The sequence below is a fragment of the Manis javanica genome, chromosome 5 (genome assembly GCF_040802235.1).
Source record: "Manis javanica isolate MJ-LG chromosome 5, MJ_LKY, whole genome shotgun sequence".
Lineage (NCBI taxonomy): Eukaryota > Metazoa > Chordata > Mammalia > Pholidota > Manidae > Manis > Manis javanica.
In genome coordinates this window covers 167,255,549-167,281,847 of record NC_133160.1, presented here as the reverse complement: position 1 = coordinate 167,281,847, position 26,299 = coordinate 167,255,549, and the positions used below count along the sequence as shown (strand labels likewise).

Below are 26,299 nucleotides of genomic sequence, written 5' to 3'. Positions count from 1 at the left end.
AGAGAATTGGGCACCCAGGGCCAGGGTCACAGGGACCAGCAGGCCAGGACCCAAAGCAGGCCTCTGGGACCCCGGGTCTGTGGGGGGCCCCCAGGGGTGGGTCTCTGTGTTTACCTTTATTCTCCTCCCCCCTGGCGTCCAGGTCCCCCGGCGCTGCGTGAAGGGAGCAAAGCCCAGCTCCGGGGAGTCCATGCTCTGCCTCCTCCCCGCTGGCGGCCGCCGGGCCTCCGGGGAAGGAGGAGGCAGAGTCCGCGGAAGGGGCGGGGGCGCCAACAGGAAACGTGGCGGTTTCTTCTAGTCTGAACAGGATATGGGGCAACGTTTTGGTTTTGTTTTATTTTTGCTTTGCCCTGTTCCCCGGTCCTAAGGGCTACCCGAGGCTTCTGAAAGGGAAACTGTCTTCTCAGGAGTCACCACCAGGGGGATGAATTTGGCCTTTGGCATCTTTCATTTTCCCACCTAACAAATGCAGGAAGGGGAGCGACCGGCATAAGCCCAGGCAGGTGTCGCTGGGACGCGCGCAAGGACCCAAAGGGTCCGACTGCGGTAGAAGCCCCGTGGGGTTCCAGGCCTGACGTGGGCGAGTCCCTTTGCTTCCGCGGGCTACCACGTTTACAAGTGCACGATGGAAGATGGTCCTGCAGAGTTTTTCTGAGGCTCAGATAGGAACACACAGCCCAAGCAGCACGTGGAACATGGACACGGGCTGCCTGGCAGCTCTGAAACAAATGCGGAGGCCTGTGGGTTTGAAAGAAATCAAGCCCGCCACGTGGTTATTGCTCCATCCTGCTCACTTGGCACTGGCTGAGGGGGCATCTCCTGTGTGTCTGCCCCGGGCTGGCCCAGGAAATGCATTAAGGGGGCAAGACCCCTCATGCTCACTAGGACATCACGAGAATTAGTGCTCCAGGTGGCCAATTTGCCCCAGGTGTCAGAGAAGCACCTTTAATCATGACTAGGCTAGGCCCCCTTGGCCATTTGTTCCCAGAGGCAGGGGGCAGGTGCAGAGGCCAGCAGGGAAAAGGCATGTTTGGGGAATGCAGAACCCCTGGATGGCCAGGTGGTCTCAAGTCTGCAAAAAAAGAGAAAAAAAGCCAGCAAACTGGGTTTAATGGAATGTATGCCCTGAAATAAAAAATGTGGAGTGCTGCAGACATATTAGTAGTGCAGAATGTCAGATGGGCATAAAAATATCCAGCTCTGAGATGCACAACGGTGGGAAAAGAGCTTCTCAGTGGGAAACTAAAACTTCCGAACGGAAAAGCCAGCCCCCAATAATAAGGCTTGTTATCTATTGAGCATATGCATGAATCAATCACTCGGCACATTAATCCTGCAGGGGTACCTCTCTGAGAATTGGCTATTTCTAGAATTGATTTCCAGCTGGTTAGCCTGCTCCCCCTTGCTGGGCTCTGGTCCAGAGCAAGACTCTTAACATGGAACAATCACAACATGATATGCAATGGCTGAGGATTCCCTGGGAAAACAGAGCTGGCACCAGTCAACCTGGGGCTGGATCATGGAAGACTTTCTGGAAGAGGTGATTCCTGAGAGATTCTTATGGGATGAATAAATCCGGGAATATGCAGGCAGAGAAGGGCAGGGGAGCTGAGTGAAGGCCTGCAGGCATAGACGCCCTGGGGTGTGTGCCGAGGCAAAATACTTGAGTGTCTAAAGTGTGGGAGGGGGCAGGGCAGGGGAGAGGGCAGCGCTCCCTGTACCTTGAGGCCTGACGCTGTGTCCTCCTTATGGAGGCTTACTACCTGCTGTTCATGTTCTCCTGCCTCCCCTCATCCCCCTAGCTCAGGCCCTTCCTTGTAGCCACTCTGGTCTCTTGTCAGTAACAGGAGGTCTCGCCTGATTTTGCTGAAACTCAAATTGGAGCAGGTGACCCCCTCCTCGCATTTGAAAACGTAAAAGGGGTTGAAAACTTAAAAGGCACCAGGTGGGGGGGAGGGTGGGGTCCCTGGTGTTCTGAGAGTCCCTGGGCTGGGAAAGCATTCAAAGTCAAAAAGCTTTAAAGACCCTGCCAGCCAAGCACAGCATGTCTACAGGCCACACTGGCCTGAGGCCCAACAGTGTACCCTGAGGCCCAGCAGTGTACCCGAAGGACCAGCAGTGTACCCAAAGGACCAGCAGTATACCCCGAGGTCCAGCAGTGTACCCTAAGGCCCAGCAGTGCATCCAAAGGCCCAGCAGTGTACCCCGAGGCCCAGAAGTGTACCCGAAGGCCCAGCAGTGTACCTTGAGACCCAGCAGTATACCCGAAGGCCCAGCAGTGTACCCTGAGGCCCCAGCAGTGCACCCTGAGGCTCAGCAGTGCACCCGGAGGCCCAGCAGTGTACCCTGAGGCCCAGCAGTATACCCCAAGGCCCAGCCGTGTATCCTGAGTGTGGGCTCGGAGCCCTAGTGGAATGGCCCTGCCCACCTCTCCTGTCTCAGCTTTCCTGACCCAAGTCCTCCTGAATCTGAGCTCTGAGGGCAGAAGCCAGGGGAGGTGTAGACCCCAGGGTGGCAGGGGAAAGAGGGGGAAACTAACCGCCAGCAGCCGCGGCTGCCCCTGAACTCTCCCAGAACCCCGGCCTGGACACCAGTCAGCAGAGCAAGACAAACCCGCGCAGACTTGACTTTCCTTTCTCTTCCTCTCCTCAGCCTGGGGGCAGTGCTGGGCCTGAGAGTTCCTGTTAGTGGTGGGGCTGGCTGCCCATAAATCTTCTCCCCCACCTACCCACATACTGGCCAGGAAATGAGCTGTGACTTGCCCAAAATCACACACCTGAGACTAGAAGCCAGGTGTCCCAGTTCAAGCTCCAGGCCAGAGCTCTGGCCATTTAGAAAGCCTGGCCATCGAGTTCACTGCGCTTTTCCATCAGGCAGCTAAGTGACCTCAAACTGCCATTGGCATCCCCAGGGCTTCCCAGGGTGACAAAATGAGAGCTCCACTTTTTGAAAAGCCTTGGGGAGGGTGATGGGGGCTATCCCTTCGCTCTGCCACAGCTTAGGGCTTTCAACCCAGACTGGTGGCATGTGCCTGGGTTTGGGTCTCTAAGTTAGCTGCTTACCACCTGTGAGCTCTTGGGCGAGTTATTTGGGCTCTCTGTGGCACGACGTCCTCATCTGTCCCCAGATAATGTGCTGTTTCTTGACCAACACTCTTATCCTTTTCTAAATAAGTGCTGTCTGGAGTGCTCTGTGTAGGAAGATTTGCCCTGCTCTGGGCCATCAGGGTCCCCAGCAGGAACAGGAGAGGTTTGGGGCCAGGCTGGTGTCCCTGGACAGTTGCTGAGGCCTGTTCCAGAGCTCAGGTCATGCTCCCCGGGGCGGACGTGATGTGGTGCAGCAGGTGGCAGCTGGGCAGGGCTCTCCTTACCCAAGTGCCACCTCTCTTGGGGTCACAATACATATCTGCACTGCTGTGCCCTCAACCAAACATGTTCACACGCATGACATCACCGCATCTCCAGCAGCCACTGGAGGAGCTGCTAGACCAATATTACCGGGAAGAACTAAAGTTCAGGGAGAACCTGGCTTCATCTGGCTCCAAACCCTGGGCCATTCCCCACGCTCCCAGGCAGATCTGAGGAAAACTAATGCTATCAAGGATGTGGTCCTGAAACAAATGTTCTTGGGCCGCACATTCAGCCTGCCATGATGCTCACTGCGTGCCTGTCCCATCACCAATGTTTGTTGAGCTTCTACTCATGCCAGGTTCTCCTGGCCTTGCTCGGGCTCTTCTCCCTGACTCTCTGTGACTCGGCTCTTCCTCCAGGGCTCGGCTCCCTCACCGCCTCCCCCTAGAGTCCCCCTGGGGCCTCTCTCTGCCTGCCTCTGAGTTCCCTGTGCTGCTCACAGCTGCACTGGAAGTGACCCTTCTGATAAGTGTCTGTCCTCATGCATGCCTTCCCCTCTGGGCAGGAGCTCACCAAGGGCAGGGCTGTGTGTGTTTATTATAGTGTAAACTGTGTACCCCAAAATTCATATGTGGAGTCCTCACCCCCAGAACCTCATAATGTGAGTGCATTTGGAAATGGAGCCTTTAAGCAGGTTATTAAGTTAAAATGAGGTCATTGGGGTGGGTCCTGTTCCATATAACTGGCATCCATATAAGAGAGGCAATTAGGACACAGACACATGCAGAGGGACCATCACGTGAGGCCACAGGAAGGTGACAGCCATGTACGAGTCAAGGAGCGAGGCCTCCAGAGAAACCAACCTTCAGACACTGACCTTGGACTTCTGGCCTCCAGAAGTATGAGGAAGGGCATCTGTGGACAAATCCCCAGGGGCGCTCCGTCTCGGCGGCCTGAACAGACTGACCCCGTGTTCTGAGCCTCTCTGACTTCCCAGGGGTTTCCTCCTGCCTGGCTCAAGGAAGGGGCCCGTACATGCTTCTGGAACTGAACACAAACTATCCTCTAGATAATGTCCTGAGGCTAGAAAGTCACCGTGGACAATGTGAAAATTTTCTACCAGGAAAGGATAGGAAAAAAGAGTTTTCTATTAAATATCATTTCAATCAAATATCATTTAAGCACAGGGACTGAATGACTATACAGTTTCTTTCATCACACAAATGCCTAGACAGTGGAGCCTTCACTCAACCTGACGTGAGCACCAAAAAATGTGTATACAGAGTCCATTTGGAGGGACTGCTCTTTACTTAACATGATTCTGCCATTACTCTGAATGATGTGAGGTGGGGGAATGGCTTCCCTGAACCCCTATTTCATACCTATGAGATGGGACAGTGATGCTTAGCCTGCCAACTTCACACTTCACTGGAAAGTTGATAAATACACTTGTGCTGATCTTTGTCCTAGTGAATAAAGGCTTGTTACAAATATGGACATATTTTCTTCTGAGTCCTGGCTGCTTTCATACCCGTTGCAGGGAACAGGCACAGATGGGTCAAGGTTGGAGAGTGGCTCCATCTCAGACCAAATATATAGTTACCGACAAGTGGCTTCAGCCCTCTCTGAGCCCCAGTTCCTTGCCTGTAAAAGGCGGGTGGTGATGTCTTCAGTGTGGGATGGCCAAGAGTACCAGAAGAGAAAATGGTGCAAAGGCCCAGCACCGGGCATGCTGTCTGGATATTGATTTTTTAATCTGATTTCAAGAGAAGGTCCGAGGAGTTCCAGAGGGAGAAGACCTTTCTAAGTGCTGAGGACTTCCTGGAGGAGGGGGCAGGGGGACTAGGCTTTGTGGTGAGGTGGGAGATGGGTTTCAGGTGGGAGATGGTATCTTTAAGGAAAATAACATCATCACTTTCAACATCAATGTCCCCTTGTTGAGAAATGACCTTTGGCACGGAGTTACCCCCCACCCTCCCACAAGTCTGGAAGGTCAGCAGTAGATAGTATGATCATTATCAACTGAAGTACAGTACCGTCAGCCCCTGCACCTCGCCATCTACACTTAGCCATTCACACCCCCCTTCCCACATAGCTTTGTGTCCAGCACCTGCTCTCTCCTCTAGGCCTATGTTCCCCTGGGAGGGGGGCAAGTGGCAAGGAGGGTCCGCCCCGGGGTTACCTGAATACTCATACAAGGGAGAGAGAAGGACACCGGGACTCACCAATTTCTTCTTTGCCAAATCACCTTCTTTGCTACCCACTGGGTCATTTTCACTGAGCTTCATATCTGTTTTTCAGATGAGGGACTGGGTTTTTTGTTCCTGAGAGAGAGAGAGAAAAGGAAGAAGCCATTAGACACTTACTGTCACAGATGGATACTCAGGGGAGGTGGCCCCCAAATGGGTAAGGGGCCCTGGTCAGGGCACCGGTGACTTGAGCGTCTCCCTGCTCCTTTCTGGCTTCAGTTTCCTCATTTGCAAGGTGGTTGGGTGGACCGCACTGTGTGCCCCTCACTTGCTGCATTGCATACTAGACGCAAGCCTCTCCCTGAACCATTCTCATTCCGATGGTCACTCCAGTGGTGGGACACGGCTGGGAAACTCTGGACTTTCTGTCCCCAAGGTAGGAAATAAAAGCAGTGCCAAGTGTCAATCTCCTCTGTCAAACTGGAAACAGTCCCCAAAATTATAACCCAAGTAAATCATAAGCAGGACATAAGCAGGAAATGGCAGCTTTCCTGGAGTTTGGAAATATGTTTCTAGGGCCACAGAAATATTTAGGCCCCCTGGCCCAACTGCTTCACTTATAAGAAGTTAGCCTAAAGCAGTAATAAATATGTACACAAAGATTTAAGCCTGAGGTAGTCATTGCAGGAATCTTTCCCGTTGGAAAAATGGTATTCACAATAGGAAAAAATACCTGGTGGGCACATTTAAATAAATTGTGGTAAGCCAGTGATGGAAATTCATGTAGCGCTTAAACACATGTATTAAAGAGGAGCATTTAATAGCATGAGAAAATGCTCATAATGTATTCTTACTTGACCAAAAGAGGAAGATACGTAAAAGAATCCATGTTAGTTAACATTAAAAATAGATGCACTTATAAAGAGATACAAACTTCAAATTATAAAATAAATTAGTCACAAGGATGAAAGTACAGCATAGGAAATATAATAAATAATATAAAATAGTGGGATGGTGACAGATGGAAACCACACTTACCAAGGTGAGCATTGTGTACAAGATTTATAATTGTCAAATCACTATATTGTATATCTGAAACCAATATAATATTGTATATCAACTATATTTTGATTTTAAAAAATGTTAAGATGGACTTATTAATAGAGGCACACTACTAAACAATATACATACTTAAACTATGCCCATGTTTTTAAATTTAAAACAAAATGTTTACACAATAAATTATTTATTAAACCCCTAGTATCTAGGTAATGGGAAAGCAATCTTGAGCAAGACAGACTTTGCCTGGTCTTCATGGAGCCTCCATTCTAAGAAAAGAGACAATTTATGAAGAGCATGCAGACAGCCTGTGTGGGGGGGGAGCACGGAAAGTGAGTGGCCTGGTCCAGTGCAGAACGGGAAAGACTGGGCTGCAGAGACGAGCAGAGGACAGATTACATACTCATGTACATGGAAGACGGCTGCCTGGAAGCAGCAAAATAAGGCAGCAGGCACCACTTGGCTGTTGTATTTCTAGCCAGTATTTCTCTGATTTGTTTTCCTATAGGTTTCCAATTGTGTACATTAAAAAAAAAAACACTTCTACAATTAGGCAAGGTGTTAAAATTGCTTTAAATTCAAAGAAAAATTTTTGAAGAATTAAGCCCTTAAGATCTAAAGTAGCCACATAGACTTAAAAAATACAATCCTGGAAGAATATATAGTCCTTAGAGGATGACAGCCGCTGGGGCCTGATGAGAACGTTGGCTGGTCAGCTGCTGGAACCGAGACCTGAGTGTGATATTCAGAGCCTCCACTGAGGGACCCCCCCTTGTCATCCCAGCACACCCAGGGACACTCACAGAACCTCCATTTGCCAGCTACTCTCGCATTTCTTGGACTGCCCGCTTGGCCTACTATGTATTTCCCCCTTTCCTGTCTCATCTTTAAGGCTCACCTCCTTGGCTCATCCCTTCTGGAAAACCTGAATCACTCCCTCAAGAGCAGTTCTCCTAGAATGTCCCAAACCAAATTAGACAGGCTGATTCTCTCAGCCACGTCCTCGCCAGTGACCATGACCACCTGATGGTGCATTTTATGGGCTGCCTTGGTGAGGCCATGGTGCCCAGTTGTTTGGTTGATTATCTAGGGAACAGGCTAGAGGCTGCTGGCGTTTGTTAGATACGATTAACATTTACAGTCAGTGGCCTTTAAGTGGGTGTCCCTCTGCAGTGTAGGTGAGCCTCATCCAAACAGTTGAAGGCCTTAAGAGCAAAGACTGAGGGACCCAGAAGAGGAAGGAATTTGGTTTCAAGAGGACAATGCAGAAATTCTGCCTGAGTTTCTAGACATCAGACCAAGACTGCAACATCAAACCTTGCTGGAATTTCTAGCTAGTGGCTTGCCAGCCCACAACCCTAAATCATATGGACAAATTCTTCAAATTCTCTCTTGCTTTCTTTCTCCATATCTAACCCCAAATATACATCCTATTGCTTCTGTTTCTCTGGAGAACCCTGACCAATACTCCTCTCATGCTTGGGGGCTATGGCTGATCCATTTCTGTATCCAGAGTCTGGCTGGAGTGGCACACAGTATGCAGAGTGGGTGGGGTGGCATAGGAGAAGGGATAGCAGGAGCCAGATAGGATGGGATGGGGCAAAGAGGGCCAGAACGATGGCACCTGTGGCCACCACCTGCCCACATCCAGGGGCTGTACTCCATTCCAGTTTATGTAAGTGGTCATCACTGCATAACTCCAAGATTCCTTGTCACACAGACAACACTGTGAATGTCCCCCTGGAGTTAAGCAACATGGTGGCCCTGTGGATACCTCAGGATGAAAAGGTCCCCAAATGATCAGGCAAGAGCCAAGATTTGAGAAGACATGGGTAGAGTGAGAGCAAAGTTCTAAGAGTCAAAAATCTGGGTCCTAATCCTGGCTTTGCCACAGTGGACAAAATTACTTAAGCTCTGGGTATGTCTTCTTATCTACCAGTTGATGACAATTATCATTCTCTTATATCACTGTCAGATGAGGGATAATGTACATTAAGAGGCCTTAGAGATGCCTGGTAAACTCATGGTGCTCAGTTAATGGCACTGTCATTCATTAAACTAGAGAAGACTCAGAAAGTAACAGGCTTGGGAACAGAGGGAATGAAGAGTTCTTTAAGGACGTGTGTTGCTTGCGATGTTTGTGTGACATCCAAGTGCGAACATCACCTGGGCAATTGGATGTTAAGAGTGGTGCTTGAGAAGTGGTCTGGACTGGGGATCAATGAGTGGTAATTACCACCGAGCGATGAGGAAAGATCGTGGTCACCCAGGGAGGGAGTTTGGAGCAGATGGGGGTTGGACAACAGCAAAGGAGACTGAGTTGTTTCAAGAGGAAGAGTGAGGTGCTGGGAATGGCAAGGCAAGAACTTTAAGAAGACGTGAGTGGTCAGCTGTGTTGAATATGGCACAAGGGCCATGTAAGAGGACAAAGAGTGTCCATAGCATGTGGCCACGTGGAGACCGTTGGTAAATGTCATGAGAACAATTTAAGTGGAGTAGCTGGGGAGAGCCTAGCATGTGTGCGAGAGGAGCCTGGTGGAGACACGGCTTCATAGAACAGTGGCGTGAGGAGGAGCAGAGCCGTGGGCAGGCAGGGGTGTGGGAGCCAGACGGTGGGTGCAGGGGAAGCCGTGGCTGGGATTGCAGATCCGGAGGTAAGGGATGAAGGCTCCTTTGGATGGCATCTATATGCTCAGTGCAGCACAAGTCCAAGCAATCAACTGAAGGGGAAGAAGGAGGGAGGCAGGTGGCAGATGTTCGAAGCTGTGAAATGTCACTAGGGACATCTGGGAGCAGCCTTGACAGCCAAGTGTGGTCAGATAGCGGGATGGTGCGGGAAGACCATTCATGGCTCAGCCCTAGAGAAGGGCGAGGAGGGTGGATCTGCCTAGCAATGGGGTTCAGGAGGGAGGAAAGCCAGTGAGTGACAGACGTGGCAAGGCACTTAAGTGGGCACGTGGAGCCTCCGCTGGGAGCCAGGTTGGAGAATGGAGGAGAGGAGATGTGATTCCAGCTGTGGGCAGAGTGGCTGTGGGGATGCACACTTCCAGCCACAGCTGTGAGAAGTCAAGGTCGGCACAGATGAACAATGACAAACGGGGAGGATGGAGTGTGTACAGAAATGCGTGGGAGGAGGAGAGAGCAGCGGGTGGACAGGAAGAAATCATAGCACGTGTCGGATGCGTCCGTGTGATACAGTGAAGGCGAGGGAACGAGGGCATGTGCTGGGGTGAGCAGGGTGCTCGGCAGATCCAAAACAGCAGGCCTGGTAAATGCTCCATGCTGAGACTGGTGAGGTGGGCCCTCCCCAAGGGCAGGGAGAGACATTCGTTCTTCCCAGAAAACATGTAAACAGGGAACCCACTGGCCCCAGGCAGAGGTGGGTGGAGGGTTACACTTCCCTCAGGGTCACAGGCCGCTCTGATCTTCTACCCCCTGGCCAGCAAGGACAAGGACAGGGTTCTACGTCAACAAGGACCCACCGCCCAGGGAAGCTGTCGGCAGCAGAGGTCTGAGACTGTGCACCTCACCCTATGAGACCACTGCAGAGCTGCGAATGGCCTCATCCGCCCTGAGACTCACGTCCCAGAGGGGAAACTGCCTCCCTGTGCAATACGAGGCTGACTGCGGACAGCTTGCACCCCAGGCAGCGTGGAGCCATGGTTCAAATCCCAGCTCTACAGCTCACTCACTAGCTGTGTGACTTGGAGGAAGTTACTTAACTTCTCTGTACCTCCACTTCTTTATGTCAAGTGGGGAATGAAAACATGACCTCATAATGTTGCTGTGATGATTAAATGAGTTAATATATGTGAAGCAGAGTAAATGCTGAATGATCACGAGCTGTTGTCATCAAAACCAGACTCCCAGCAAATGGCATCTGTGGAGCATGGATAAGGGGCTTCTGGTTTGTAAAGACCCTTAAAAGACAAACGGAGGGGCATCCATCCAGTGTTTGACTAGAGAACCCTAAACTGCCTCAGAATAATTCTTGAAGGCTTAAATAGGATAATGAATAAACAAATACATAAATAAAATATGATCTCTGTGCATGAGGTTCCAAAAACGCTAGCTCACTGTCTCTTCAATCAGCAGAAACAATACCAAGATTGTTGCTATTAAAATCTAATACTGCAAGTGCCCATGAGTGTGGCCATGCCAGTCCTTAAATGGTCCAATTGCTGCTGTTCTCATAGGTGAATAGCCGCCTCCCAACCCCCCCGAGTGCCCACCAGCCACAGTCCAGCTGCTGTGGAGTTTATGTCTCTCAGGACTCTGCACCCAGCAATCTGACTGGCCCCTGCCTAGGCTGAATGCTGGGTTAAATATTTAGGAAAATCACCTGTGCTACTGCTATTACAGAAGCTCCTGATAGGAAAATCTTCATGGGCACTACGTGCCAGACACTACAGCCAGCCATGTTAGAAATAAAGCAAGCAAGCCTCAGAGAAGTGTGTTTACCCACCCAACCCATCACAGGCGGGACCTGGGCGCGGAGAGCTGGAAGTTAGACCCTCCCTTATAAGGCTGTGTTGGGTGGAAGGACAAAAGCAAAAAAGAGGCACTGATGTTCATCAAGGCACCACAAAAGGTGGGCAGATAGCAGCGGTGGACGTGTTCTCCCAAGCTTCCGTCACACAGCCTGGACAGCACCTCCCTTGAAGTGCGTGGGGTGGCCGCTCATTCACGGCTGACCCTGCTGAGCAAAGCCCAGTGGTCCCACCAGCCGCTGGCTGACGCTCTGAGCAGGAAATGCTACACACGCCCTGGTCCCCAAATTCTTTGACTGACTGACAATCAGTCTTGAGTCTGAATAAAATCACCAGCCAACAATCACTTGACTGTGACTTTATTCTTAACTTTCAGGGTTAAATCTCGGCTGACTTTGGCTTGGAGTTAGAGCTAACCCTAAAAGGAAATATTGAAATACTGAAAACAGAGTAGCTGAGAGAGAGAGAGGAAGTATGGAAGGAGAGAAAGAAATGGAGGGAGGAAGGAATGAACGAACAAAGGAAGGGAAGTCAAGGAAGGGAAGGAAGGAGAGAGAGAGAGGAAGGAACAGAGGGAGGAGACCACAGGTTACTACAGGAATTTATTGGAACAACAGCCATACTCATTCATACTACATTTCCTTTTTATACTAACACTTGTCAAGCACTTTAGGTGCATTTTCTCACTTGATCTTCACCAAGTTGAATTTCAGATCCCTCACTTTTCAAATCCTTTATTCCAGCTGCTCTGTAAGATCCTCAGAAATTATTGAACTTATCCCCAAAGTCAATCCAAGTCTGAGCACAACTCACCTGTGTGCAGAGCTTCCCTGGCCTCTTTCAGTCTAAAGAGCAATCAGAACATGCTTCGCAGGGAGATCGACTGTCTCATATAACCAGAGATAAATCTGGAAAATTGTGAAAGAAAACAGTATTAATGATTAAAAGGCATCCAGCGGTTATTGTAAACATCCACAATGGCTATCTTGACAAGCAATAAATGATTAACAGTGAACTAGTGATGACTTCCTCAACTTATTAAAAACATGCCCAGGTGCAGGGTAACAAGTTCCAGACTGGGAGCTGAAGGCAGAGGTATCTGGGCAAAGCCACTGCAGACTAACCTACTGACGGTGCCAGGGATGGATCCCTTCTCACTGACATGAGGATGTGACAGGTGCAGGGCCTACTGGCCCCAGTGATGGGGAGTGAGGATCATGTGAAATGAAGCACAAAAGCTGTAAAGCATAACACAGGTGAATGCCCGCTGGTCAGGTCCTAAGCCCAAAGGAGTGGGCTGAGGAGTTCACTCTCGCTGCTCTGTTGAAGTGGGAGTAAAATCGGCGAGGAGAAATACGTGAGTGCCGTCAACTTGACGTCAACTATGAATGCTGGACCCAAGGCCATCGCCTTGTTAGTATTTCATGAATGCCACGTTGTCCTCTGACCTCTCTCCAGTGACGCAGTCATCCTAATCCCACTCTCTCTTCAGAACCTTGAGATAGTCGGACGACTGGAGAGGCAGAGCTCTGAGGGAAAGAGGTGACAGATGGGAAGAATGGCTGGGGCCTGGGGCAAGACCCAAGTAGAGTCAAGAGCACCAAGAGCCTCCTGCTGAGCAGTTCACAGAGAGGTGAGGGCATGGGAAGTGATGGGCAGGTCCGGGTGGGCCCTGCTGCTGCAGGAAAGAGACGCTGTGCCTGCCATGGGCACCTACGCAGGCCCTGGGAGGGCAGGGAGTCTTGGGAACCGGGGAAAGCCCATCCGGTTCCCATGGCATCAGTTCAGAGCAACTGGGCTGCCTCCTCATGGCTAATCTTGTTTCTCCATATCTTGATGTTGACCAAGGGACGGCCTGGAGAGAGGAATTCACCTCACCTCTGGGAGAATCTACCCAAGGAAGCTTCACCAGCAACCTCCAATGTCTAATACAAGCCAAACACTAGAAAGGTGACAGCTCTGTGGCTGGGGTGACTTCAGCTGGGCTCATGGAAAAACAGACCCATCAAGGTGGGGGGCTCCTTCTGGGCAATGTGATTGCTTTTCAGAGCTCCCACAGTCACCCAGTGGGTGCCCACCCCTCCTTTCCCTGAGAAGTCACCCAGCCTGTCTCTTGACTTCATTTTAGCTGCAAATCATTCTTAACACCAGGGACACTCAACTGTCATGTTAGCAGCATCCAGACAGACAGTGTAACATAGTGACTCAGAGCCCGCCTACCACTCCCCAGTCAGGTCACACTGGACAGGTCTGCAAAGCGTGGATAATGGAGTTCCATCTCAAATCATGTTGTGCAGGTCAAATGAGGTGCTGCACGTGGAGCTGCCTGCCAAGTAGCAAGCACCCAGCAAATATTCACTGTTGGCTATTGCTATTGGGAAGTCCCTTTATCGATGACTATTTTTATTCTTGTTTATGTATTTATTCTTTATCAAATGTTTATTGAGTACCTACTATGTGACCAATATAGTGGTAGGTATTGAGCAGGCTGCAAAGAAGGGCAAACCTGTTATTTTGGTAGGGTAATTCATAATCTAGTCAGAAGGATGAGCCAGCGGAAGGAACCTACATAGTGTAAGCACCTACTATGTGCCAGGCACTGGTCAGGCATGGCCTCATTTAATCCTGATAGCAGCCCCTAAGCTTTTGTTATCATCATTCTATGGCTGCGCATCCTGGGGTTCCAGCAGCCACCCCACTCACCCAAAGCACCGTGGCTTGTAGATGAGAACCAAGGTTTAGAGCAAGACCGCCCACTCTGATCCCCACCACCCCCATTCACTGCTTCCCTGTGGGAAAGCCTCTCACCAGGGAGGGCAAGCCCGTCAGTGTGAGCGTGGGGGCCTTGATGGCAGACGCATCACTCTTTCCTTTTCGGCGGTCTAGCACCGAAACTCCTCACTCGGGAGGATCTCCCCTTCCTGGGTCTCGTGGGCACAGCCCTCTCACCTTTTCAAGAATTTCCTTCCACAATTAACCTGTTTCTCTTCTGCATCAGACATTTCTCCCTCTCTACTGGATCCTTGTAGGCTATGCATTTAGGGGAAAATCTTGAGGCAAAATACCTTTGACACTGAAATCAGTCGCATGGAGAAGTAAAGTGGGAGAAACCCCTTTATTTCTTACAAGCAGCCAACCACTTCCGCTCTTCTGTGTGTCTGGCAAACTGACTGCAGAAAAAGGGGCCCCACCCTACCTCTTCAGTCCAGATAGGCAAGCCCTGGCTGGCCCTTGTAATTACCTATTGATATGGAGATGGCAACTTCTCTCCGCCCCTTGGAAACACCTATTGATATGGAGATGAACTAAGGCCAGGCGAGAGATTCTGGAAATATTGCACTTTACCCACAGTACAAAAATGTCTTAATATCACTGATTAAACAACCAGAACAAAACTAAGACATGGTATCAAGGATGCGGAGCCACTGCAGTCCTCCTACATTGCTAGTGCGAATGGAAACTGGCTCCCCCACTGTGGAAAATAGTTTGGTAGTCTCTCAAAAAGATAAACACAGAATTACCTGTGACCCAGCAACTGCTCTCTTGGTATACACGCAAGACAACTGAAAACAGGTGTTCAAACAACAACTTGTACCCAATGCTCAGAGCGGTGTTCTTCACAAGAGCTAAAAGGTGGAACTAGTCCAGAGGTCCAGCACCTAAGGAGTGGATAAATACTTGTGGTTCATCCATTCGATGGACAGCCATAAAAAGGAATGAAGCTCTGGCACACGTTACCATATAGAAACACTATGCTAAGTGAGAAATGCTAGACATAAGAGGGTACCTGCTTTATGATTCCATTTAAATGAAATGTCCAGAAAAGGCAAATCGGCAGAGGCAGAAAGCAGAGTAGTGGTTGCTAGGAGCTAAGGGAGGGGGCAAATGGGGAGCAACTGTTTAATGGGTAAAGGGAGCTTCTGGGGTGATAAAAAGGTTTGGAGCTAGATACAGGAGGCGGCTGCACAACACTCTGAATGTGCTAAATGCCGCTGATAGTTCACTTTAAAGGGTCAATTTTTTGTTAAATGAATTGTACCTCAGTTTAAAAATAACCGTCCTTAGACTGCGGGACCTCTGGCGATCACCCCACTCATTCCCTTGCTGTTTGTTACAGCAAAACGCTCCAAAAAGAATCCACTGTCTCTACTTCCATTCCCTCCTCAGCTCCTGCCCATGCTGACCCACCGTGCCGCTCTCATCGCTGTTATCAAGGACACCAATGATCCAAAGTCACTAGTCAATTCCCTTTAGCATCCCAGCAGTTTTGATGAAGTTGACCACTCCTCTTTCTTCTAGGTCCTTCCAGAAACTTCCTTTTCCCATCTTCCAGCCAACGCACTGGCCTGGTTTTCCCTCAGCTTCCCTGGCCCCTCCTTAGTCTGCTCAGCTGTTCCCTTTCACCCACCAGACCTCCAAAGGTGAGTGTCCCAGGCTCAGCCCAAAGCTCTCTGCTGGTACACGGCTGACCCCGTGCAGACTCCCTGCAGCCTTCAAACCACTAATACGCCGCCGGTTCCCAAACCTATCCCTCCGGCTTGGGCTTCTCCCCCAAGACACAGACTCATATGTGCACCTGGCTGGCCAGTACTCTCACCTGGCTAAGAAGCTTCTCAAACATAGCAGGTCCCAAACTGAACTTTCAATATTCTTATCCAAACCCCTCTTTCCTTGGGTCTTCCCCTCTTCCAGCACCCCCACTCCCCAGTTTCTCAGGCCAATAGTAAAGATTCCTTCTTCAGCTGTCCTTGCTAGGACTTGTCCAAATAATGAAAACTCTCCCCGCTTCTGCCCTCAGTTATAGCTGGGCAGACTCCTTCTCCCCAGGGAGACCGCCTGCCACAGCCTCCTGACAGCTGTCCCTACTCACCCACCACTCCCCAGATGCTCTCCATCTGCCCGGGTCGAGAGGGACTCCCTATAGCAAAAACGCAACTTGCTTAAAGCCTCCAGCTGTATGACCCTAAGCAAGTCAGTTCACCTTTCTGAGCTCAGCTTCCTTATCTGCACCATAAACATAAGAACATGCCCCTGTGTGGGGATTACCAATGTTGGGGGAACAAAATACTCAACATGTAGCAGAAACTCATAAATCATTCCTATTTTTAACATCTATAAGTCAGCCATTTATGAAATTCAGAGGTCCAAGATAAACATGTACACCTAGCTGCTCATCAGTTTCTCCCAGTTTCTTATTCTCCTTGACCAGAACTGACGTGTTCTTGTTAGAATGTAGCAGCCTTGGTGGCCCTGAGTGGGTCTCAAAGGCTTTGTGACTCCCCGGCTGTGGACCAGACACGGAAAGGCACATCTGAGCTACTTCACTAAGCTACGGCTTGGTTCTTCCTGCCTCGCCAGCCGCCTTCCACAGTGTTCTTTGGGGTGTCTTCTTCCTCCTCACCCTCGTCTCTCTGCAATCACCCCCAAGCAGCCCTGATCCCACCTGTATGCTGACAACCTCCACATGTATAACATCAGCCCACACCTGTGTCCCATGTTCCCAGGCAGCCTACATGACATCATCACTCAGATATTAAAAGGAACCTCATTTCAAACAATAAGGCTTCTCTCTCACTTACCAACATAACATCTCCCTGTATGGCCCCGGAAGATGACTGGTTAGCCAGACACGGGTAAGATTCCTCAAGGGAGGAGCAACCTAAGACAGGCACAGTCGCAGGGGGCCATCAGGTGAGAAATTGGGGATCAACAGAGGTGAGGCTTAGAACCTCCCCCACCTGTTTTGAGAGAAATCTTCTGCATCCATGGATGTTTTATTGCCCTTGTCTAGCTCGGATTAGCACATAGTCTACAGGCACACACCTGATCATCTACATTTGCCCTCTTACAACACTAAACTATGTTTTCTACCTTTATCTTGTATCTACCTACCACTTCAGCATTTTATTAAAAATAATAATAATAAAGAGAGAAATGTGGTATCCACATATAAATCAAGTATAAAAATCAAATGAATATTCATATTTGAACTGTTTATAGTTCATAATGCATGAGCAAAACCGAAAGCTTCTGTGATGACTGCCCTTGTACTGTTCACCATGTAACTTACTCACTATGTAAGAATTTGTTCTCCATGTAAGAACTTGTTCGTTATGCTTCAGAATATTGGAGATGACGAAAATTAGGCTTGGGGTGGATTAAGGATTGTGCATTGAGCATTGACGCCCCTATACAGAATTTTATTGTTGTTAACAACCATTTGATCAATAAATATGAGAGATGCCCTCACAAAAAAAAAATATATATATATATATATATATATATATACACACACTTCCAATTGTAAAATAAATAAGTAACCGGGATGTAATGTATAGCATAAGGAATATAGTCAAAATAATGTAACAACTTGGTATGGTGATAGCTGGTACCTAGAATTATCATGTATATAAATGTTCAATCACTGTTGTACACCTGAAACTAATGTAATACTGTGTGTCAACTACCCTTCAATAAAAAATGATTATCTAAAAAAAAAGATTAAAAAATAAAAAAAATAAAAAATAAAAGGAACCTCATACCAAAGGTGACCAAATGAAGCCAATGAAGTGGCTCAGTCAGTTCCTGGCAGGGTGCGGACTGGGAGATGGGCTTGTGTCTAACCCCCTGGCCTACACTCAGCTATTCCACTTGAATGAATAAAAGTCATCTCAAACCCACTATGTCCACAACCAGCCACCCTCTCTCCCGCTCCAAATCTGCTCCTCTGCAACCTCCCCTTCCAGGGGAGGGGCATCAGCATTCTACCTGCTGTCCATACCCCACTTGCCCCTGAGATCCCTCCAGGGTCTGGCCACTTCCCATCAATTCCAGTTCTTCCCCTCTGGTTCAAGCTGTGTCCTCCCTCTTGGCTGACACACGTGGCTTCCTGCTCTCCCTGCCCCTGGCCCTGCTCCCCACTGCACCACCACCACCACCACGTCACTTCCCCCAGAGCAGCCAAGTGCTTCTTACAGTGTAGGAAGGACATGCTCAGAAAATCTACCTCTCAGTGGCTCCTGACACTGTCAGGGCTATGTCCTCACACCTTAGCAAGGCCCAGAGGCTCTGACCCTCACTGGTTCATATGCACCCCCTGTCTGCACCCTCTCTTCCTCCACCCCTCCCCTCTGGCCAGCTGGACCCCTTGGGGTCAGCAGTTTAGTATACTCTTGTCTGAGGGGTTCTTGTACCTGCTGTGCTCTGTCTGGAACCCCCTCCCCCAGATAGCCAACAGGCCCACTCCTCACTTTCCTACAGTATCCACTCAGATGGGACCCACCGGAGAGGAGCCATGGCTAACTGATGTAAAAGGCAACCCCCATAATTACTAAACCCCGTAACCTCCAACTACACATCCTGATTTACTTTTGGAGTGGCACCAATCACCACGCGAAGAATATTTACCTGTTTGTTCATCTGGGTCCTCCAGTGAGAATATGTAGCCCAGAGAGCTGGGATTCATTCTTGTGCTGGGCAGGGCTGGGCGCTCTCCTTGCCTCTGTGGCCCCAGTCCGCCCACCTTCTCTGCCCTGCTCATGCCCTGGGAGACTGGCCCTGAGGGGGGGCACTGCCAACTCCCTTACAACTGGCTGTTGGCCCGAGAGTCGTGAGCAGGAGGTCAGAGGGAGGGAGGAGAAGGAGGTGGGGTGTCTCTCCCCTGCTCTGACCAGCAGTGCAGGCATAGCCACGCCCTCTCTGTCCATGCCCTCACCAGGCAGTCCTCCATGGCTCCAGCCCGCGCCTCCTTCCGGTCAGCTCCTAAGGCCTGCTTCCTTGCCTTACCCTGGGCTCCTCACCTACACCTCCGTGAGGTCTGCCTTCCACCAGGCCATCTGGGGGGGATTTGGTTTCCTCCTGAAACTCTAGCCCAGCCGCCCTTCACACTTGCTGCTGGGTCCAGCACCCAGAACAGAGCCTGGAACATAGTGGTGCTCAGTAAATATTTTTAATTAATTAGCTACTCAATTAATTAGCAGAAGAAAGAACGGAAGGAAATCAATATGCTACCTAAAGGAACACATAGATAATGAGTGGAGCAAGCCATTTTGTTTCTTTGAGGGAAAGAATGAATTAAGCCAATGAGTTAATTTTCATGGAAGCATAAATGGGAAACGTAGGAACACATAGGTTCCTTTGAATTGTGGGCGCAACAGTCTGAATCTGTCTCCTACAGTGGTTCTCACCTTAAGGCTGAGGCTACAGGACCTTCCTCTGAGCCAAATGGATCTGGTTTCTGAGATCCCCTTGACCCTGGAGCCCCTGCTGCCCGCCCTCCTGTCAGGGAGAAAGATAGAAATGAGCGGGATGAAGAGGAGAAGGGGCCCCAAAAAATGGCTCAGGGAATTAATCAAATAGAGCCAGAGAGTTAATCAGATGACTTAATCAGATGAAGACACAGGGTGCAAGAGTGACTCAGGAAATGTCCAGGGTCCCCCCAGATAAGAGACATCAGAGGCACGGGCACAGCACAGCCCCTGTCCCCATTTCACCAATCAGAACCAGCCTAGAGAGCTGAGAGCTGTCACTCAAGGACCTCTCTGCCCTGCCAAAACCACACAGCAGAAGCCTCCGAACGGCATCGGGCCCTCAGGCAGGCTCGCTCTGTGACTCTCCGCAGAGGGCAGTAAAACTCACTTTGCTGTCTTGACCTTAGTTTCTCCTCTCGGTCTATGTGACTGCCCCGCGACACCGAGCTGAGGTCCTTGCTCCCTGACACTCCCAGCCCCACCTTTCCAGCCTGGCCGCACACACTCTCCTCAGGTTTACCCTTTTGCCCTGCTCAGGGCACGTCCCCGAGGGGAGGAGCGCCGATGCCCCTGGCTTCTCCCACAAGAGGGGGAGTTGCTGGCTCAGCAGGAGCACTTGTTCTCTCTGCTTCCAGCAAGCAGTCATTCCTGTGGTTTGTGACGACTCCCCTAAGGGCAGAGGAGGATTTGGAGGGAAGACCCACAAAACAGCAGATCCAAGTGCTGGGCTGCAGGGAGTGGGGCGGGTGGGACATCCGGAGCTGCTGGGCCTTCCCTCTCTTGTTTCCTGAGAAGCAGCTTCTGGGGAAGGTGAGGCTGGGAGAGGCACTTCCTCCGCGGGGTCGGAGTAAGGAAGGCAGTTTCTCGGATGACGGTGGGCGGCAGCCACGCTCCCCCCTGTCTCTGCTGTTGGGCAGACCGTGGAGTGTCTCTCTTCCTCCTGAACATGGCCTTGATCCTTGCAAAAGACCCTCCCGAGGACCAGGGCCACGCTGGCTGATGAGAACCAGGAGTTTTCAGGTCCACCGCTTTCTGGGGATCTTGATTCAATGAATCTGGGATGGGGCAGGGCATCTGGAATTTAACAAGCACCAGCCCCACCCTGATGGTCCTCATGTGCAGCCTTCAAGCAAACCACGGGCTCATCAGTGTTCCCCAAACTTCTGCCTAAGCGTGCCTCCTTGACAATACATTCCTTTCAATAGAATTATTTATATTTCTTACACAGCTTTGCCCTAAGCCAGCAGTTCTCACTCTGGCCATTCATTAATGCTGCTTGGAAAGCATTATATAAAATCCCCAAACCAGGCCCCTCTCTGGGCTGGAGAATTTTAAAAGCTGCCTGGGGAAGTGTAAGGGGCCCCCATGATTGAAGACCAGTGCCTTAAATAATGGTATGCATGAAATCTAATAGACATTAAAATATATGCACAAATAACTACACTGATAGACACAGTGACTGCAATAGAGGGGACACTGTCACAGCCCAGGCAAGGTATGATGGTGGCTTGTTCTAGGTGATAGTGGGGTAGATGGGAAGAATGGTCAGCTTTGGGATTTATTTTGAAAACACAGCCAACAAAATTTGCTAAATGATTTGACATGTTGTGTGAGAAAAGGATCAAGAGAAAAGGAGGGCTGCAAGGTGAAATGTCTGCTCATGTTTTCTTGACTATTTGTCTACTGAGGATTTATAGAGGTTTTCTTGTAAATTTACATTAGCTCTTTAGTACCTTTTTGAAGATGCTGATTATTTTCATTCATTCAGCCATCACTGTGAGCCATTTACTTGGTTCAATATTAGGAATATTGGACTATATAACCAGATACCCCTGGCTCTCATAACACTTGCTGAAATATTAAAAATATTTTTTATTTCTTGGTTATTTGTCTTTAAATTTTGTTCATGAAGATTTAGATGTGGAATGTAATATTAGATAATTAAATGTACAGTTGTTCTCCTTAAAAAAAGAAAAAATATATATATATATGCATAAACACTAAAACAAGAGCCTGCTGATCCATAAACAACCAAAAGCACCCCGAGTTCCATCTATGTTTTGAGAAGCCCTGGAGTCGAAGCGAAGATCCCTCCTGTCTTTCACGTCCGCATCTAGAAGAAGACAGGATTCTTCTTACTGAGTCTCCTGTGCACCAGCCCAGCCCAGGCCAGCTCACGGGAGTGGCTCGTGATCCCCACAGCAACCCACTGCGGGCGGTCATCATCACCCCTCTTCAGAGATTTGGAAACCAAGGCTTAAAGCTCCCCGTGCTCACGTGTCTAGAATGAGGAAGTTAGTTGCAGAGAATTCAGCTCCGCTGCTCAGTACTAGATGGCCCACGGTTTCTGCCCTGTTAGGGGTAGAGCCCTGAGCAGCCCTGCCCCCCAGTGGGGTGGCTCCAGGGATGACAGGCCGTCTATGTGTACTGGTTTGTAACTGGCAGCCAAAAAGAGGCTTTCCAAGGAAGGGACTGGCCTCTGCAGTCAAGGGTATATGGGTGAGCGCGAGCCCTGCAGGCAGTCTGGCTCTACTACACTCACCCGTGCTGTTAATTCTCCCTGGTTTCTTCTAAGATTAGGAAAAGTAATAAAGTTTCATTTACCATCAGAGATGCCAAGTTTTATCAGCATTATGAAGACCAGATTTGTCTTTATTCAGTCGTTCGTATGGCTAATAGGCTGGCCCATGACCTTTAATTCCTGGCAAAACCCAGTTGCTTGAAAACAGGCTTCATTGTTTACCAATCTAATCTAATTAGGTTCAAATTTCCCGAGCAGCTGAAGAGCAATGTGACACACTGCATGTTTTCCAAAGTGAGGAAATGCTCCCGGGCAGCCCAGAACAGCTCTGTCTTTAGAGGCTGACTCTGCAAAGGGGTTCCAAAGCATTGTCTATGGGCTCAGTAGGCTGCGAGAAAGAATTCCCCAAGTGAATCCTATTTCTAAAGAAAACAATGAATACTGCTGGTTATGAAATCCTAGGCTATCAGTCCTAGCAATTCAGGGGCCAGAGGAATCACGTTCAGAGCTTCATTTTGGAAATGAGGGAACAGGTGACTCAGAGTGACATGATGGCGAGTACACCCGAAGGAGGATGTGGTCCGTATCCTGAGGTTGACTTCACTCTGAGTTCTGAGCACTGCAGACCTGGAGACAAACAAGGCTTAGCCCCCATCATCTAGGCAGGCACTGTGGATGGTGGGAGGCAGGGGTCACAGGCACAGACAGAATGTTCCACACATTCTAACAGAGGCAAAACAGGGAACTGGGGAGGAGGCCGTGCTGTTGGAGGGTCACCGTTCATTCTTTCAAGCGTGTGCATTGAGCATTTACTCCATGTGAGCCCTACCCTGTTCCAGGCATTACGGAGCCAGGGCTGAGCAAGGCAGATGAGGTCCCTGGCTGGCTGGCCTTTCCACATAATGGGAAACCAGACATTATAGCCACATGCTTGAATAGATGTGTAGGCATAGTTATGACAAATTCTGTAAGGTGGTGTAAGAGGCAATGTCAAGGACTCTGGCCTGCCCTGAAGAGGGAATGAATGGGACTCACGTGCACCTGAGGTGGGGAGAGTATCAGACCAGGCGGAAGTGGCAGAAAGGCCAGGCTGGAAGGAGCTGTGTGTGAGGGTTTGGAAGGCTAGTGTGGCCGAGCCTGCAGCCCTGGGGGCAGGCAAGCCCTGCCTTGTGCATGAGGTTAGGGACGCAGGGTGGATTCCTAAGAGCCAGGGGAAGGACTGGAGGTTGCTAAATCTGGACAGGGCATAAAGGGATGTTGAGGTCCTCTTGATAACAGCCTCTCCAGCAGCCCCCTGGAGCTGGGTTGTTAGCTTTAAGTGATATGGAGGGTGGGGGGCAAAGCGGAAGCAGGAGGCCCCAATGTGGTCCGTTTGAGAGATGAAGGAGGCTTAGATCAGGGTGAGGCTAGGACCCCCAAAAGGCAGTTTCCAGGATCACAGGAAACAACGTCTGCTGAGTCCTATGCACGCCACTGGTGCAGGCATAGCAGGTGACCTGGCTTTTCTGCTGTCTATTTAGCTCTCATCCTGACCTCAGACCGTGCTGGAGTGTCTCAAACTCTCTAGCAAGTCATTGCAGGAACATAGCGTAGTGCAGCAGACAGCACAGGACTTTGTCTTTAGAGATACACGGGGTTGGGTCCTGATTCTGATGACTTAGTCCTGTGACCCTGGGCTCATTATGTAACCATGATGAGCAACAGCTTCTTTTTGGAAAGGGATTTGAATCTCTTTTTGCAGGTGGAGCGCAACGGTGAAATGAGATGGACGTAGTCAGGCCTGCGGAGCAGCTCACAGAATCTTAGATTCCCCACCCCTCCCACACCCTGCCAACCCTCCACCTTTTTGGTAACCTGTGCTTCTCTGCATCCTCTTCAAGCGCCAGGGACTCTCTGAATGTCAAACTCCATTTCCTCCTTTTGTCCTGTGCTCCGTGGAAATCAAATTTCCTGTCTTAGTGGTTCATTATAAGTGACTGAGTCTGTTCTGTCGGATGCTATTACTGGACAGAACTAAGATTATTTGTCTTATAACAGATGGGATAAGTAATTTAGATGCTGTGTATGTCACCCCGCCCTGTCCACCAGCCCTGCTGTTCCACACCCATGTGGCTCTGACAGAGACCCAGCTCCCCGGCCCTGGACTGCTTCCTTCCGACTCAGCCTGCCTCCCCACAGACAGCACATATCCAGACCACCCTTCTTCCCTGTTCTGCGTCTCTGCATTCATAATCACCTCTCAAAAATGAACTCAAGTCTTGCCTGTTTCAAGAAACCCTCGATATCTATCCAGAAATCTTCTGGTTGGAGTACTCTGTTTTTTAAAAAATGGGGAAGCTAAGCTTAAAACCCATGATACCCACAATCAGGTCCAAATTCTTTAGCAGAACACGCAGGTCTTCACTACTTGGCCTCACTAGCCTTTTCTAGCCTATTAACCAAGCAGTAGCAAAGTCAGAGTTTTTGAATCATCACCTTCCTTTCCCACTCTCAGTGGCAAACATCATTATTGCATTATGCTGCTTTCCCCACTGAGCCCAGATACAGCCTCAGAATCCTTCTCAACACAGCACGGCAAGCATTCAGTGGGCACCAGGCATCTGAGCTGCCAGGTGAGGGGCCACCTGCTTGCCCTGGCTGCGGGCCCCATCTGCGATGGGAGAGTGCCCCACACCCTGGGGCCTGTGTCCCTCTGCCTTCCCACCCAGTCACTGCTGCCTGACCCACCTGCTCCTAAGCGAGGCCAGTGTGGCCAGGAGGAGCCACCAAGCCTGCCCTCAGCCCCCCGACTCCACCCCCGGGGCTGCTGGCACCGAGGCTCTGTCGAGCCCAGTGACTCACGGAGGAATTGAGCGTGCAAGCTCATCCTTTACTCATCTGCTTTTTAATCCCAAGGGAGACAGTGATATGAGCAGAAATGGGGAAATTGTGAAGATAGGATAGACCTTATTCAAGGCAAGCTTCTGGACGAAGTATTCCCACAGCCTGGCTCAGCGGAGGCCAGAGTCCTCTGCAAGCTTGGCCTTCTTGAAATTTGTACACGGAGAAGTCCCTGGATGGTGAATTCTGTCTCCATTTCTAAGAGGATGAGTCTTCTGGTTGGTTTTCCAGAAGTGGCTGCTCTAATTATCAAGGCTGCTGTTCTACACTAACCTGCTCATGTGCTCACTTAACAAATAAATTAATAAATCTCTAGACCTATAGTGTGTCCCGACAACCTGGGCTGGCCCGGGACTCAGTCTGGGCCATGCCCACATGGGTCTGCCAGCCAGGGGCTCCATATGAAGTCAGGGAGAATTCCACCCAAGCTGTTCTGTCAAAGAGCCACACAGGCCTCCTGTCCTCAGACCCCAGGGCTCGTGCCACCCCAAGGCCGCCTCCCTACGGGGCTTTCCTCCCTTCCCAGGGACTCCCAGCGCCTCTGCCCTTTCCCTCTGCTCTCTCCCACCCTATGCCCTGCCTTCCCTCTTCCGGGACTCTGTAACTCCGTGGGAAAATTCCATATTTCTTTGCAACTGAAATCAGTCAAAGGGAGAAATAAAGTGGTAGAAACCCATTTATCGCTTACAAGCAGTCATCCACTTCTGCTCACCCGTGTCTCTCATGACCTGGCTACAGAGGAAAAGGGGCCCCCCCCAACCTCTCCAGTAGGTCCAGATATGCTCTTACTCCCCCTCATAATTACCTATTGATATGGAGATGAACTACTTTGCTCCACCCCTTGGAAACACCTGTTGATGTGGAGATACACCAAGGCCAGGCAAGAGGTTCTGGAAATGTTGCCATTTTACCGGGAGACTCCTTCCCCTGGGGTGTCTTCCGCAAGCTCTCTCCCCATCCCCTCCAGTCCTGACAACAGGGCCCCCTGCTGAGACTATTCCCTCAGTCCCCACAGGGAACAAATGGAATCCAAGAATAACAAAACTGGGAAACCTCAGGCTCACAAAAAATAGTACAAATGCGGGAGTCCCCGGAAATGTGTACGTACTGTATTATCTTCCAAGTTGAAGTCACTCAGTTAGCAAACACCTTTGAGTAAGATAGACACAGAGGAGGTGCCGTTTCCCGTGCGGATGGGAATAAGGCCCTTGCCCAATTCCCCTCCTGTCAGACCGGAAGGTTCTAACAGCTCTGGAATCACATGTCTCCCGGGTGCAGTATGGACTCAGAGCTCCTGACTTTGCTGGCAAAACCGGCCCAGCCTTTATCTTCGGTGGAGGCCAGGGAGACCACAGTCAGAGCCAGGCACTTGTTTTATAGGCCTTTGCTCCAGCAGCCAGAGCCTGCTGTGAGGGGCACAGGGCCTGGGACCCCAAAACCTGGGCTCAAATCCTGCCTCCTCCTCTGCTTGTTTTCTGTGACTCTAGCCAAGTCCCTTCAGTTCATGGGGCTTCTGTGTCCTCATCCACACCTGGGGAAAAGAAAAGGATGCCAGCCTCCA

General features: G+C 50.1%; 1 protein-coding gene and 1 long non-coding RNA gene across 18 annotated transcripts in view; both read right to left on the bottom strand.

Annotated features, from left to right (window-relative positions):
* Window positions 1–599, bottom strand: part of SLC2A9 (solute carrier family 2 member 9) — a 208,216-nt gene extending 207,617 nt beyond the window's left edge. For 4 of the 17 annotated variants that reach the window (XM_073237847.1, XM_073237849.1, XM_073237842.1 and 1 more), the window contains exon 1: window positions 115–353. In XM_073237847.1, coding sequence (XP_073093948.1) covers window positions 115–192 — 78 coding nt within the window. In that variant the 5' untranslated portion in view covers window positions 193–353. Of the gene's footprint in view, window positions 1–114 lie in introns of all 17 variants that reach the window. The other 13 variants (XR_012131823.1, XM_073237845.1, XM_073237844.1 and 10 more) reach the window with 10 other exon arrangements.
* Window positions 600–3,325: 2,726 nt separating this feature from the next.
* On the bottom strand, window positions 3,326–19,746 carry LOC140849667 (uncharacterized). The gene is made up of 4 exons (XR_012131824.1): window positions 19,275–19,746; window positions 11,902–11,996; window positions 5,576–5,674; window positions 3,326–4,397 (listed from the first exon to the last, which is right to left on the bottom strand). It is a non-coding gene; the product is annotated as an uncharacterized lncRNA (long non-coding RNA).
* Between the last annotated feature and the right edge of the window lie 6,553 nt (window positions 19,747–26,299).